The following is a 16,925-nucleotide window of genomic DNA, read 5'->3' on the forward strand; positions in this document are numbered from 1 at the left end:
TTCAATCTTCTAGGCCTCGGGCAGAGCCGATTGCGCATGCCTGGGCCACAAGAAAATGGCCGCTTACACCAGCTTACTGTGTAAACGGCCACAAGAAAATGGCCACTTACACCAGCTTACTGTTTGAGCAGCCATTTTCTTGTGGCCCGGGCATGCGCAGTCGGCTCTGCCAGAGGACCACCTCCAGTACTGTGAGAGAACTCTCCAGCGCCGCCTCCATCTTCTTCAGGAACGACCTCTCCCTGTGTCTTCTTCCACATTTGAAAACCCGGATTTCTACCGAACGGCGACGTGGAGAAGACATCTAAAGGTAGGAGAAGAATGGCCTTTCTTAAGGCTATTCCTACGTGTTAGTAAGAAAAAAAGGGTATTAAATGATAGGATCCCTTTAAGTGCTGGGAATTGCTTGGTGCAGCAAAATCAAAATGACACCCTTAGGCAAGGTTCACATGGCTATTCAACCCCCAAATCAGCAGCAGATCTCACCTTGTTTCCAATGGAAGGCAGAAGTTGCCACAGATTCTGCCATGGGAAGCCAGGGAAAATGAAGAAAAATCCGAGGCAGATGTCCGCCTCAAATTTCTATTCATTTCTCGACGTGTGAACTGGACCTTAGAATGAATTCCAAATCTGCTATTGCTGATGTCACCCATGTCTAGTACCTGTACCCCTGTATTTCCTGTTTCTGAAAAAAACAGTGCAGAGCTAGTACTAAAGTGCACCTTCCAGGACCTTAGGCTGTGAGGCTGATATCACCAAAGGTCCTGGAAACTGCACCTCAGGAAAGCAATGGGAACAGGTCACATGGTAGTTCTCAATAGTATTTGTTGGGAGCAGAAAGAGAATTCCTGTTTGCACAGCAACTGAAGCTACAAAAAAGAGGTCATACTGTGATCATAGAATTACTGAAGAAGGTGAAGGCAGGATAAGGAAAGACCATGCGAGAAGACAACCATTACTACCGGTACTTAGGGGATAGTCTTTAAGACAATATAAAGAGCAAAAAAAAAACCCAAGATTGTCCCTTTAAGCGATTTGCATTCTCAAATCTAACAGCAAAGATTTAGCTTTAGGGACTAGGCTGTTCTGCCTAGCTACTTCAAACATGGCTCCTGTCAATAGGCTCCGTCTGCAAACTAGAATGTGTGTCTGGCTACACAGCTTATTAGGAACCTACATAAATCAATCTACGGGAGGCAATTTCAGGACTCAAAGCAAAAACATGTTATTTTCATATCTTTATCGGCGGTGCCTGACTACAGGTTCAATCACGCTGAAGTCTGGGGACATGTAAACATGAATTCATGAAACCATTGGTACAGTTCACACTAGTGTCATGAATTCCATTCCCAATGAAGCCATTACAGATATGATGGACCGACCTCAGAAAATATTGGCAGATCATATTCACTTTTTATGGGGTCCATCAGGTTTCTCGAATCCAGAATATCATGAGAAGTCATATATATCTATGCCAATGTACAGAAGACTCAGGCTGCAGGGTGACGTGTAATAGGTTGAACTTCACGTTACCAAAATTTATGGTGATCAGAATTTTTACTATTTGGGGATTCAGAGCGTCCCATTGAAGGGAAACCCAGCCACATACCAGTCAGGAGAACACGTGACAAGCTGAACGCAGTAACCACTTTTATTCTCATAGGGATAGCCGATCCGAGTAATCTAAAAGGACAAAACCATATTTTGCATTAGGCATTTGTATTAAAACATGTCAAAAGGTTTATAACCTAAGCGAGAGTGAGACTAGTACTGACCCTGAGTAACCTCCTGTATTATACTCCAGAGCTGCGCTCACTATTCTGCTGGTACAGTCACTGTGTACATACATTACTTATCCTGTATTATACTCCAGAGCTGCACTCACTATTCTGCTGGTGCAGTCACTGTGTACATACATTACATTACTTATCCTGTATTATACTCCAGAGCTGCACTCACTATTCTGCTGGTGCAGTCACTGTGTACATACATTACATTACTTATCCTGTATTATACTCCAGAGCTGCGCTCACTATTCTGCTGGTACAATCACTGTGTACATACATTACATTACTTATCCTGTATTATACTCCAGAGCTGCGCTCACTATTCTGCTGGTGCAGTCACTGTGTACATACATTACATTACTTATCCTGTATTATACTCCAGAGCTGCGCTCACTATTCTGCTGGTACAATCACTGTGTACATACATTACATTACTTATCCTGTATTATACTCCAGAGCTGCGCTCACTATTCTGCTGGTGCAGTCACTGTGTACATACATTACATTACTTATCCTGTATTATACTCCAGAGCTGCACTCACTATTCTGCTGGTGCAGTCACTGTGTACATACATTACATTACTTATCCTGTATTATACTCCAGAGCTGCACTCACTATTCTGCTGGTGCAGTCACTGTGTACATACATTACATTACTTATCCTGTATTATACTCCAGAGCTGCGCTCACTATTCTGCTGGTGCAGTCACTGTGTACATACATTACATTACTTATCCTGTATTATACCCCAGAGCTGTGCTCCCTATACTGCTGGTACAGTCACTGTGTACATACATTACATTACGTGTCCTGTATTATACTCCAGAGCTGCACTCAATGTGTACATACATTACTTATCCGCAGTTCCATCCTGTATTATACTCCAGAGCTGCGCTCACCATTCTGGGACATATTAATGTACAGGGAAGGATTAGGACAGGGCTTATTACAGAGGTGTCTGAGGCTGAGCTCACTCCACATCTAGACATTTAGCTGCTAATCCATCTTGTATGTTTTATAGATTATAATAATTCTCTTAGAAAACCGAGATAATTATACATGTTCCTGGGGTGGGGAGATTGCTCACCACAGGGGGGAGAACAAGTTAATGGAGCTTAGGTTTTAGGAGTCAGTGTTACCTCAGATTCCAGTATTACACCACAGTGTCCAAATTACAGGGGTAATGCCCAGCAATGGGAAACGGGTGACAACACCAGAACAGCTTACTCCAGCACCATCACCCCACTCTCCCCAGTCTGCAGGGGCAATAGATACACACCAAGATTTGGCACCAAAAAAATCCTATGTTACCACTCCTTTCCTCCTTCATATGCTGCCATTATAGTAGGTGGCTGGTACTTACCTCATAGTAATCGGGGAGCCAGTGTATATCGGTGATGACCTGGCGATGCCCGTGCTCTATAGAGGACACAGCACAGTACCTCGCAAGCTGCGGATCATTGGATTGCTTGGGCTCCAGTGTTGTCTACAATAAACCCAGTAATAGAAAAGAACAGTCACTAGTGAGCAGCGAGCACGCTGTCCTGATCTGTACACTGTATACATGATAGAAAAGGAATAAAGAACCGTGACACAAATATCTCTATATCACGACCGAAGCAAAATCCCAAACTTCCAATCCAATGCAGAAATGTACCCACAGATCGAAGGCTAGGTTCACACCTGCTCCTGTATTCCTTTTGGGGTTTCCATCCCCGATCCTACTTTAAAAATGTGGAGAGCAAGCAGGACTTTAAGCAATTTCAGGGTAACTAGATTTACTGACATGTTTCAGGGTACATACTGCCCCTTGTGGTCACATAATACCATATACCGTACTTGTCTATCTATTCTATGTGGTCTGTAGTATTGCACAAGATCAATATATATTCATGGAAGTACTGCCCCCTACTGGCCATTAGGGTAGCATAATACCTACAAATTTCACCATTGATACAGATGTTTTTCTTAACAGGATTGCCTAGCAAGTTGTGTCTATTCTTGTTGCGGTGCAATTTCCAGTCCAGATAGGCAGGGCCTTGGTGAGTGCCCAATGGCTGCCAGTTTGTAGCTGCTTGTATATCTACTGTACAATGCCCTGGGCAGCAGCCATATAGCCATGAAAAAGTGCAATGACTTCTCAGCGCATGGATTATATGTCGCTGGGTATCCCTGTGGTCCTTACAGTAGGATCCTCCCCGATCACTTACCTTTGAGGCGGTGTTCTTGGTCACGCCAGTTTTTGCAGTCAGCAGTTCATAGTAAGCGGAGATATCCCACAGCACAACCTGCGGGTGGAAACATGGAGTGTTAAGAAAGCTGTAATGTATGGAAATGTTCTAATAGTAAAGAGTCATAGAAGGTTGTACCCCATGCAGATAATGGCGATCACCGGACCTTGCAAAAGGACCTTAAAGGGGTTGTGGCAAGCTTGTGACTTATCACCTGGCTTTAGGGTAGGTAATATTATAAAATAAACTATCTATCTATCTATCTATCTATCTATCTATCTAATATCTATCTATGTATCTAATATCTATCTATCTAATATCTATCTATCTATCTATCTATCTATCTATCTATCTATCTATCTATCTATCTATGTATCTAATATCTATCTATCTATCTCCTATCTATCTATCTATGTATCTAATATCTATCTATCTATCTCCTATCTATCTATCTATCTATCTATCTATGTATCTAATATCTATCTATCTATCTATCTATCTATCTATCTATCTATCTATCTATCTATCTATCTAATATCTATCTATCTATCTATCTCCTATCTATCTATCTATCTATCTATCTAATATCTATCATCTATCTATCTATCTATCTATCTATCATCTATCTATCTATCTATCTATCTATCTATCTATCTATCTATCTATCTATCTATCTATCTATGTATCTAATATCTATCTATCTATCTATCTATCTAATATCTATCTATCTATCTATCTATCTCCTATCTATCTATCTATCTATCTATCTATCTATCTAATATCTATCTATCTCCTATCTATCTATGTATCTAATATCTATCATCTATCTATCTATCTATCTATCTATCTATCTATCTATCTAATATCTATCTATCTATCTATCTATGTATCTATCTATCTATCTATCTATGTATCTAATATCTATCTATGTATCTAATATCTATCTATCTAATATCTATCTATCTATCTATCTATCTATCTATCTATCTATCTATCTATGTATCTAATATCTATCTATCTATCTATCTATCTATCTATCTATCTATCTATCTCCTATCTATCTATCTATGTATCTAATATCTATCTATCTCCTATCTATCTATCTATCTATCTATGTATCTAATATCTATCTATCTATCTATCTATGTATCTAATATCTATCTATCTATGTATCTAATATCTATCTATCTATCTATCTCCTATCTATCTATCTATCTCCTATCTATCTATGTATCTAATATCTATCATCTATCTATCTATCTATCTATCTATCTATCTATCTATCTATCATCTATCTATCTAATATCTATCTATCTATCTATCTATCTATCTATCTAATATCTATCTATCTATCTATCTATCTATCTCCTATCTATCTATCTATCTATCTATCTATCTATCTATGTATCTATGTATCTATGTATCTAATATCTATCTATCTCTCTATCTACCTATCTATCTATCTATCTATATTCACTCACCAGTTAAAGGGGTTAAGACTGGGTATTGATGGCCTATCCTTACCTGGCACCCCCACCGATCAACTGAACGGTGCCAGAGGTGAGGCAGAGATCTTAATACACTGTGTAGTGGTTGGGCTCAGTACTCACCTGACCTGCAATAGTGCAGCATGGCTTCTACATAGTGTACATAGCCGTCTGCTTTCAATGCCATACACAGTGCTGAGAACAGCTGATCTTAGGGGTACTGCAGGACAGGTGAGTACTGAGCCCAACGACTACATAGTGTATTAAGAAATCTGCCTCTGGCACTGTTCAGTTGATCGGTGGGGGTGCCAATTAAGAATAGGCCATCAATACCCAGTCTTAACCCCTTTAAATGGTGAGTGAATATAGATAGATAGATAGATAGATAGATAGATAGATAGATAGATAGATAGATAGATAGATAGATAGATAGAAAGAGATAGATAGATAGATTCCCAGCTGATCATAGGTGTGCTGGGAGTTTGACACTCACCTTATACAGTGTACAGAGATGTCTGCATTAATGTTGTAGGTATAAAACATGGCCATTGCTTTCAAAAGAAGCGCTGTCAACATCATTCATAAATATGGAAGTCTTGGAAGGGATGACCCCTGTACTAATGTTCACATCATAATGTTGCGCTCTGTACCTGGCCATTGATACACCCTCCAGCGATGATATTGGGGTCACTTGGGCAAAACTGGAAGCAATATATGTCATCTGGGCATTCAAGCATTAGCTAGTGAAAAGAAGAGAAAAAGTCAAGTCCAGTGAAGAAGAGATCACACCAACATTGAGAAGACCCCACACCTAGGGGAGATCTCTGACCTGCGGACGGATGGGGTCATTCAGATTCCAAATGAGAATCAGAGACGGCGTCAATATGAGTTTAGATGAAACGTTCACTCGATCTTCTAGTGATAACCGCTCTGTGAGGGAAACTGCAACTAAACCTGGGGAGGAAGAGGAACATTGAGAGAATTGGGCAGATTTAGTGAAAAAAAAGGGCCAGAAATGAGATGTAGAAAATGGCAAACACGCCTTATAACAATGGGTTGTGCGCCTTTGTTGTAAGGTCTTTAAAGGGGTTGTCCCATCACAAGGATCCTATCTATACTGCTTGTTAATGTGGATGTAAGACTTTTCCTAAATACACTGCTTCAGCAAAACTGCTTTGTTTGTCCACTATCTTACTTTATTCAATTCATTGTTGACACAGCCCTGACTTATCTGCTCAAAAGTCAAGTGATGTATCTGCTGCTCTCAGGGGGGAGGGAGGAGGGGCTAAGTGCAGGGAGCAAGCCTGTGTTTCTAGCTATTCCTGTGTCTGCACCTCGTGACCTAGCTTCCTGCTCTCAGATAGGGGAGAGGAGCTGCTTTCATTTATGAACTCATCTTCTGTTCTCCCAGTTATCAGGCTAGCTAATTCAATTGTGTTCATTATGGAAGAGACAGGCAGTCTCTGTATGTAACACAGAATGGAGTTGTTCCTGCCTGTACTTCATAGTCCAATAATGTGCATATAGTGTTATTTGAGGACCTTTGATGACATCACAGGCCCTTCAGCCGCCCCATAGGATCACGCTATGTGGTGGGCGGAGCTACACCCTAATTTGGGGGCGGGCTAAACGACAGGTTGCATGAGAAACCCCGCCCACCAAATGATGCAAGAAACCAGGAAGAAAGAAGATTTTACAGCAGTGAAGACTGGTGAGTATGCGACGTGGGAATACCCCTTTAATTCCAAAAGAAAAGGAGGCAGAGGGAGCGGAGTAACATAGGAAGGCAGACTACACAAAGGATTTGGTAGTCTGTAACCATCAAAACATATAGATCTGCATAGCAGCTGTAAAGATAAATAAATACAAATTGGGAAAAAACAGGACATTTCCTCCAGCACTTACCATGAAGCGTTGGGTGCCAGCTAATGCAACCGATGGTTTTTTCTTTTCCCAACTTGTGATCCGTAAAAGACTGATATTCTTTAAGGTGGGAGTCAGATTTGCCCCCAAAAGTGCTCTCCTGGTCACACAAGGCTTTCCAGTCATCGACAAAGGCGTTCACAATTTCATTTTGCTGTAGAGCCAGTTCCAGTCTGTGGAAAGAAATGGAAGAATGTGATGAAGAATTGCTAAAGATGTATAACTCTATAGCAGCGGGCAGCCATGACGTCTTCAGAATGCTGGGAGTTGTAGTTCAACAACAAACCAATGCAATCAAAGAATGAAACTCTGCAAACCACAGAAATTAAACTGGTCATACACATTAGATGAGAAAATGATCCAAATCTGCCGACTTTAGCAGAATCTGATGACCATCTAATGTGTATGGCGGTATGCTGACAGCAGATGTCGGGGAACAGAAGGGTCAGGCATGCTGGATTTCAACATGGCGGATCCTTTTGCTCTTGAGGAAATAAGTTGCACCGAGATAAGTTTTGCAGAGACTTTCTCCACTCTCTCTCAGTCAAGCCCAGCATGCATGTGTCTGGGGGGGACGGGAGGGATGGCTGTCAGCTTGCCTTCAATCTAATATGATGAGACTTACTGTAGCAAGAAATACAGAGATAAAGATTCATGTAATCCTGTTGTTTTACCTTAAAGACACAGAGTTGATAAATTCCTTCATACTCTTAGAGGACAGGTATTCCTGTTTCTGCTCTTCGGTAAACTCCCTTGGTGTATACTGAGTACAGGCATTTCGAGGGTAAGTCCTATATGATATATATACAGAGTGAGTGAGAATTAGACATGATATTCTGGCCCCAGACATTCACCACTAGGGGGAGCTTCGGAGTTTATTGCATACTGTGAAGGTGTGTTCACACAGAGGATTTGTAATTTGCACCTCAAAGTCAGCTCCGAAATCTGCCTCCCATTGTTTTCAATAATAAGCAGTGAAGGATAGATCTTTTTTCAGAATGCTAAAAGAGAATGTCCCTTTCAATCGTGTGGTTTCAGCGGCCAAATGACTGAGGAAACTGCAGCACAAGGGCCCCTTCACACGGCGTAAGCGCGCCGCTCATTTAGACCCATACACGCGAGCGCTTCAAAACACATCCCATTCACTTCAATGGGAGCGCGTGTAAAGCCGGCTTTACGCACGCTCCCATTGATGTGTTTTGAAGCGCTCACTTGTATGGGTCTAAATGAGCGGCGCGCTTACGCCGTGTGAAGGGGCCCCAAGGTCTCATCCTTTATTAATCCCATTGTATATGAGCTAACTAGCAAACCTGTGGCAGAAAGCTAAGGGTAAGTTTACAAGGGGTTTTTTGGTCAGGATTTTGAGGCTGTATCCGCCTGAAAATCCTGACCAAAAAGATGGCTCCCATTGAAATCAATGGGAGCCGGTCAGTTTTTTTTTCCGGGAGCCATTTGTTTCAGCTCCCGAAAAAAGAAGTTTATTCTTTCAGGCGGTTTTGCCTTGTGACATCCACCTGAAGACACTCCCTCCTCCCGACTAGGCCCATTCATTTGGGCCTAATCCGGAGCGGAGTGCGCTGAGTGCACTGCACCGGCATCCAGTCACAGATACCCGTATTTTGGTCCGGAACCTGAGGCGGCCTCTGCCTCAGGTTTTGGACCAAAAATTCCAGTATGAACTTACCCTAAGGCTTAGCTTCGGGTTTCTGTAACGGTTCCACAGGGCCAGTTTTTGGAAAAGAATCAGACAGCCTCAAATTTCTCTCCAACGGTCACTGAACAATAAGACAATATCCAGTGAGCTCGCCCTAGTGATGACGGCAGGCTGCTTGTCTATGTAGAGATTTAGGGTATTATGGTATATCCACATGAATGTAATTTGCTGTGGAAAATGTCCCGAAGAAAGCCGAGACCACCGGAGGTCCAGAGAAGTTTTACTTGACTTATTTCCCGGTGATACAATCAGTGTTTCTCCCATAATAATTGGCCAAAGCCAACCTCTAGAAACATACCAGAGCGCCATCTTACCACTTGGTCTGGGTACTGTGCTCCTGTAATAGCGGCACCACTTGTACCCCGATGTCGCGCTCCTTGGGCTTTATATTGAAGTGTTTGTCCTGGTAAGGAGCACATTCCATATAGCCGTCTTTAACATCTGATGCATTGTAATCGCTGAAGGCAACATGGGAGCCGAACTCTCTGTGTACCCGGGAGATCATGAATTTAATCTGTAAAACATGAAATAAATAGGGTGGTTGAAATTTACTACATAGAAGATGTCAAAATGTTTTCCTTAGACAGAATTCACATTGATGCTATTTCAGTGCTTGCTGGTTAGGATAGGAGTCATACGCTGCAGATTTGGTATGGACACTGGAAATCCACAACAGATGAGAGTGAAATACGTGTGGATGGGGTGCCGAAAATCCCATTCACATGTAGTGAAATGATCCAAGAAGAAAAAATTTAAATTTTGTGGATTTTCAAATGTAGGGTCAGTCAATTGTGGATTTTCACTGTGCAAGCATACAATGGTGAAATCCATACTGAAGATGAGCTGTGGACTTGTACTGAGGTACGCATTAATCTGGTCATAGTTTGTTAGGACTTTTTTCTCTTTCACGTTTTAGGGTTTGTCCGATCACAACAACACCCTATGACTGACTGACAATGTCTGTAATGTGCTGTGGAATATGATGGCGCTATACAAGTAAGCTAAATAAGTAAATAAATAATAATAGTAAGTATGGCAGCTTCCCCAGGTTCCAGCCACTTATACCCTATTCCCCTTGTTGGTGCAGGTTTATACCATCATGGCCTGAACCTTCTTAAGGTGGATCTGTCATCTCTCCTGACATGTCTATTTTAGTAAATACTTGTCAATTCGTGAAACCACGATTTTGCAGTACCCTTTGTTTATCACTCTGTGTTGAGCAGTTCCTCTGTTATTCCTCCTGGATACCATTCTCGTGGTCAAACGGGTGACTCCAGGATCCTGAGAACAGGTAGTGCCCCCCTGTTGTGCATTCAGCCTGTGTGTCAGGTCGTGGATGGCGCTTGTATTCTACTTGGTTATCTCTGATGCTCACACTGAAGCGAATGGGAACGCCATCCACCACCTGATATGTCTACACTCAGCCTGACACCACTCGTTCTCAGGATTGGTAGGGGGCTCAGTGGTCAGACCCCCATCAATCAGATATTTATGGATAGAGGATAACTACTGTTCATGGCATCACCCCTTTAACATCTGTTGCTGCAACCATCTAGAAGCCAGGTACAGTTTTACATGGCCCATAGGATGATCTATAACGGAACGTCTCCATGCATCATCTCGGTTACATCCTCTAACCTTAGTCTGGGATTCTTTCACCATTTCTTCCTCAACCTCCAGTTCACTGCCTAAAGAGATCCATGGTCTGGGTACCGGAGGCATGTACGTGAAATCTTCAGAATCATCATCTTTTTCTTCTTCATCGGTTACGGGTTCTGGTGGCTACAAATAAAGCACAAATACTCCTATATAATGCTTATTGTGGTTCGGGGACACAAAGGATACTATAGGTCTATATTAGGAAGACTTCCGTAGCAAATTTCCCACTGCAAAATCCACTGAACTCATATCCTTATATCCCCCCAATGGACAGACATGGGTGGAATATCCTAACAATGTGAAATCAATTCTATCCTAACAATCCCTTTAAGGTTGGGTTCACATCTGCAATGTTATTTCCTTATAGGAATCTGCGATGGAGCCAACAATGCAGATGTGAATGCGGTCCTATGTGGCCTAACAGGATATCCAGAAGTGTCCTGAAGCTGAAACATCTGGAGGCCTGGGCTCTATAATATATGATCTGTATGTAGGAAATAGCCATTGTGTGCCGGAATAATATGGCTATTATCTGCCTGGCTGACATTGGGTATTATAGGCTTCTTACTTGCAGAATTGATTCTTTGGCTTCTTCCGTTACAACAAGGTAAAAGTTCTGACCGTAGGTGAAATCTCTATCAAAAACCAGCAGCAGCTCCTCTCCGGGATACTCCTTTATACAGAGAGAGAAGATGGAGATTGTTAAAACCTTAAAGTTTCACCCCAAGGATGTAAATGAAGACAATGACCATCCAGTGTACCGTAATAATGGATTTAAAGGGGCTGAAGTCGGACACCGCCGCTCTGTTCTTGAGGTCGCTGAGAATTTCTTCTTTCTTTAAAAGCTTGAATGGGTTTTCATGGGTCACGTCTTCATCGATTCGACAGCTGAAGATCTCCTGAGTCTTGGAGGTCAGAACCAGGGGAACGATATATTCTGGGTGACCTGTGAAGAAGAAACTCGATTGGGTGCCAGTTTAGGGAGTAGGACTGCATGGAGGGCAAAAAGTAGTGTAGGATTTATATGGAAGAGGGGCATCCCTTCCTGGACCACCAGCTTTCTTAAAGGGGTTATCCTTAGGATAGGTCATCAATATTAGATCTGTGGGGGTCCTGGTAATGATCCAGGATACTGCAGCTCCCAGTAATGTTTACATACCCACCCACTATCCATACGTTGTGTAGTGGTGAGTTCAGTTACCGCAGCGCTGTCCCATAAAGATTAACAGGAGCCATATTGTCCCAGTACAGGTGATCTGAGGGGGTCATGTGGTGAGCAGATTCAACGAAATGCGATTGTGTGCCTGATTCCTAAGTGTTATAAGTGCAGCTACTGCCCAGTCCTAAGAATTTACCAAAAAGGGAAAGTACTAGTAGGTCCGCTGGTCAGCCTGGGATCAAAAGAGTTAAAGTAACACAAGAAAAAGCGAAAGGAAGTCTTGTGTCGGATACAATGAGAATGTGGGCTGAGGACTCTCACCACTAATTTATGTTATTTTTACTCATCTTTATTTTAGAAAGAACGGAAATAAAGATATCAGGAATAGATATTCCGGTTATGATTATAGAGAGTAGGTGAGGCCGGGCCGGAACACAGAGGTCACATATATATATATATATATATATATATATATATATATATATATATATATATATATATATAGGACACCGCAAGGAAAGGGGGGAAGGACGCAGCGACACCTACTGGAAGAAAGGAAAACTGCATCAAGCAGAGGCATAGTGGATATAGTATGGAGAATGGCTAACAGATACAGTGAGAATAACACCCAGTATACGGGACAAGAGAAGTGGTGCTGTGCAGTGTCTATATATAAAGAATACGAGCAGATACTGAGAATAACACCCAGTATACGGGACAAGAGAAGTGGTGCTGTGCAGTGTCTATATATAAAGAATAAAAGCAGATACTGAGAATTACACCCAGTAATTGTTCTGTCTGTTTTGCATTGTTTAGGGCATTGCTATAACTTATTACCTGTACTGTAGTTAGGCCCCCAGGCGCAGGCTATAGGTCCACCCCTATATCCATCATGTCTCTCATTCACTGTCCTGAATGCGGCCGCCAGACTTACACTGGTACACCAATGTATCTACCTTGTGTTAGTCATTGCACATCCATCACTGAATACAATATAAAATTATCACACTCCCCAATAAATCCCTCCGTATATTTCCTCCCACGTTACAATCTACCTCCCTATCTGGCCTCTACGTTCTGCCAATGACCATAGACTTGTATCCTCTGTTATCCAAACATCCCATTCCCTTCTCCGTGACTTTTCTTCAGCTGCACCGGTGCTCTGGAATGTTTTACCTCGGACAATCAGATAAATACCCAACTACAACAGTTTTATCTATCTATCTATCTATCTATCTATCTATCTATCTATCTATCTATCTATCTATCTTTTCTCTATCTCCTATCTATCTATCTATCTATCTATCTATCTTTTCTCTATCTCCTATCTATCTATCTATCTATCTATCTCCTATCTATCTATCTATCTATCTTTTCTCTATCTCCTATCTATCTATCTATCTATCTATCTATCTATCTATCTATCTATCTATCTTTTCTCTATCTCCTATCTATCTATCTATCTATCCATCTAGTTTCTCATATATATCTACCTTGATGGGGATATCTATTTAATAACCATGTAATAAATGCAGCCTTTCTATTATATCTGTGATTTTACCTCCGGTCCTTTTTCCTGCACCCTGCGCTCATAACATCAGACTCCATGAAGTCATCTTACCTGAGGCATAGACTGGGAGCGACGCTGAAAGGGGATCCGTAACCCCTTGTATCTGACTGTACACTATAGAGAGGAGCAGACGGCTCATCTGCAGTGTGTTGGCAGTCTGTGTAGGGTCATGGATGAATGAAGCCATTTTTGCAGACCCCCCTTTTTTCCCCTGCACATGATATGTGTGATACAATGTTACGATGCTATCCTGTTTGATCCCAGCGGCTCTGGGCAATGTAGAGTAATGAGAAGGTTCATCTCGCTGCCGGCTCGGCGCACCATACAAATATCTCTATTGTCTTCTATATGGGAATTCTGTCTGATGTGGGGTTTTAACCTGAGAATGACTTCTCAGAAAGAAGATCTGAATGTACATAAACTGGCACATCGGCCATAGGAACTAGATCCTCGGAGAACGGCTACTACAAAGACTGGGGCTATCTGTCATCCTTATATCGAAATGCTCAATACATAGGAAGCTTTGTTGTAAGAGGAACATGAACCGTTTCATTTTTAGAATACACTCAAACCAAACCACATAGATACAGATCTTTCTGACACATCCTTGCCATCACTGATAAATATAGTCTAGGCCACAACTTCATTTGGGTAGATCTGCCGCCACTTTATGATCAGTGGGGGGGTTTGCCCATGGAAACGTGAGAACCTGAGAATGAGGGGGCTGCAGGGCTGGTTTTCACTCTGGCTCTAATGCTGTCTTTTCCTGCACCAAAGTGACCCATCCATCCACTGTGGGCCACTAGGGGGCATAATACTGTGTGCGGGGGCCACTATGGGGCATAATACTGTGTGCAGGGGTCACTATGGGGCATAATACTGTGTGCAGGGGCCATTATGGGACATACAGTAATACTGTGTACTGGGGCCACTATGGGACATAATACTGTGTGCAGGGGCCACTATGGGGTATAAAAATATGTGCAGGGGCCACTATGGGGAGTAATACTGTGTGCAGGGGCCACTATGGGGCATAATACTGTGTGCAGGGGCCACTATGGGGAATAATACTGTGTGCAGGGGCCACTATGGGGCATAATACTGTGTACAGGGGCCACTATGGGGAGTAATACTGTGTGCAGGGGCCATTATGGGGAGTAATACTGTGTGTAGGGGCTGCTATGGGGAGTAATACTATCTGCAGGGGCCACTATGGGACATAATACTGTGTGCAGGGGCTGCTATGGGGCATAAGAGAGTGCGCAGGAATGCAGGGGGGGGGGAGGGTCATTCGGTCATGGGTCTTCAGCGTCGGTTGGGGGGGGACCCATGTCAAAAGTTTGCCACAGGGCCCCGCCATTCCTAGTTACGCCACTGCACTTAGCACATACCTGTCTGAAATCTGAAAGCCTGCACTTGTTGCTTTCATGTTACTCATTATATTCACAGTCAGTTTTTTGCTCATGCTTTTTTTAGCCCCTTTGCAGAGCCCCAATCTTGATCCACTCCCTCCACTCCATTCCTGAGATATACTATAGGTACTAGGGTGTCCTGTCCTCGACTTCCCATGGAATAGTCAGTGGAAAGCTTTCTATCTACAGCTACAACTATCCTGTGTGTCCCAGACATGCAGATAGGACATGCATATGCCAGTGGATCTCTGAACACTGTACTAGAATTACTGTTATTGGTGTCTATAGGATCACATATATATCACGTCACATATAGCTACACACAGCTTTCCTGCATTGTCTCAAAGTCCCCTATGTGTGATACTATGGGCAGTAGTACTAGTGATGCCAGTACAATGTCCTCTTCATGTCTAGGACACACAGGATAGTTGGGGCTCCGGGCAGAGAGGAGATGTCAGTCCTAGAATAAAATCCAAACCTTAAAATAAAGAGAGTGACTTACCTGAGCTGGTAGACGCTGCTGAATCTTCATGCTTTTTAGCTAAAAGTAATAACAAATAGCAAGGATCAGACCATCTGTGATTTTATAATCAGATGACAATTGGTTAATGATAATACACCTATGTACATTATGTAGACTGGAGCTGTCCCAGTGATATAGTCTATGCAGTTATAACGCCAAGCAGTATACTAATATATAGAATTGGAACCAGTGATATGGCAATGCATGTCCTTATAGTGGCCATACACATTAGATAAATCCATCAACCATCTGTGTACGGTAGTGTCCCCTCACTGTCCTGATGGCTGATATTGGGGGTACAAAAGGGTCGAGTATATTAGATTGTTGTCAAGGGATATATGACAAATGCAGCTGTACTGCCTACAAATACAGTGTAAGCTCAGTAATCTAGCAGGTTTAGGTGTACAGCGCGTCCAATGCCAGATGTAGAGGCAACACCCACTTAGGGTTAAAATAGGTAATAAATATCTAATGGCTGGGCCCCCTGTATCCAGACCCCTACAATCTATGTTACTGGGGTCCACCTTGCACGACTACATGCTCAAATACCGCTGTAATTAAACCTGCATTTATATGGTGAGGTCGAATGGAGGGCTTGGGACCCCGTTCTAGTAATCAGATGGGACCCCCTCTTCATAAAGACTCATCACATTGAATAGATCTTTACATCTACTTATTATAATCTTGCATTACTGATGGTGTCATCTCCCATTCTGTGTACTTGACTTGTATAGACAGGCAGCGCCACCATGTGGACAAACAATGTGCTACATGTTTGCGCTGGCGGGCTTCACAAAATCCAAGAAGAGCACCTGAGAAATTTCCTAGCCATTGAGACTATCACAGAATCTGAGACGACAATGTATATCTGTGTTTCTCAGCGATCCTTTACGAGTCACCTGAGTGTTTCGCCTTCCTCTTTGCGCTCCCAGTCTTCTTGTCTTTACTTTTTGATGTTCGAGAAGATGACCTGGAAGCTCGAGATGGAGACCGGGAGGAATCTCTAGTAGACATGTCTACAAAATACATAAAGTAAGTTGTGAAATGCACAAAGTACAAGCATAGCTACATAAGAGGAGAGGCACGCTCTACGGCTCCATAGACTTCTATTTATAGATCTATACAATGCAGATCCATTATATGGCCACATGCTTGAGCTAGAATACAGTAAAGTGGTCCATGTACATGAGATAACGGAATGATCTGATAGTATATGAAATTTATATCAATGGAGATAGATCAGCAGCTACAAGGCACATCTGGCACCGCTTATCCTCAGGGATAAGCAGGTTACAAAGTTACCCTCTATCCTTTTACGGAGGCTGGAATACCCCTTTAACCACTGTTACAGGCCCTGCTATCCGCTATAGAGGGTTTGCTCTTTTGGCACAACTTACATTTTGGCTCTGTATATTTTTGGTGTCGTTCTATTGATTACTAGGTAAACAGGCTGGGCCTTG

At 42.4% G+C, this 16,925-nt stretch overlaps 1 protein-coding gene across 1 annotated transcript in view; it reads right to left on the reverse strand.

The window, feature by feature from the left end:
• DNAI3 (dynein axonemal intermediate chain 3) overlaps nt 1-16,479 on the reverse strand; it is a 36,267-nt gene extending 19,788 nt beyond the window's left edge. Inside the window, exons 1-13 of the mRNA XM_075286990.1 lie at nt 16,365-16,479; nt 15,445-15,483; nt 11,563-11,747; nt 11,370-11,474; nt 10,781-10,924; nt 9,457-9,656; nt 8,103-8,219; nt 7,411-7,601; nt 6,335-6,459; nt 6,156-6,245; nt 3,998-4,075; nt 3,151-3,273; nt 1,610-1,683 (exon numbers count right to left, since the gene is read on the reverse strand). Of these exons, the coding sequence (XP_075143091.1) occupies nt 1,610-1,683; nt 3,151-3,273; nt 3,998-4,075; nt 6,156-6,245; nt 6,335-6,459; nt 7,411-7,601; nt 8,103-8,219; nt 9,457-9,656; nt 10,781-10,924; nt 11,370-11,474; nt 11,563-11,747; nt 15,445-15,483; nt 16,365-16,479 (1,586 nt within the window). The remainder of the gene's footprint in view (nt 1-1,609; nt 1,684-3,150; nt 3,274-3,997; nt 4,076-6,155; nt 6,246-6,334; nt 6,460-7,410; nt 7,602-8,102; nt 8,220-9,456; nt 9,657-10,780; nt 10,925-11,369; nt 11,475-11,562; nt 11,748-15,444; nt 15,484-16,364) is intronic.
• Between the last annotated feature and the right edge of the window lie 446 nt (nt 16,480-16,925).

Source organism: Leptodactylus fuscus, chromosome 9 (genome assembly GCF_031893055.1).
Source record: "Leptodactylus fuscus isolate aLepFus1 chromosome 9, aLepFus1.hap2, whole genome shotgun sequence".
Taxonomy (NCBI): domain Eukaryota; kingdom Metazoa; phylum Chordata; class Amphibia; order Anura; family Leptodactylidae; genus Leptodactylus; species Leptodactylus fuscus.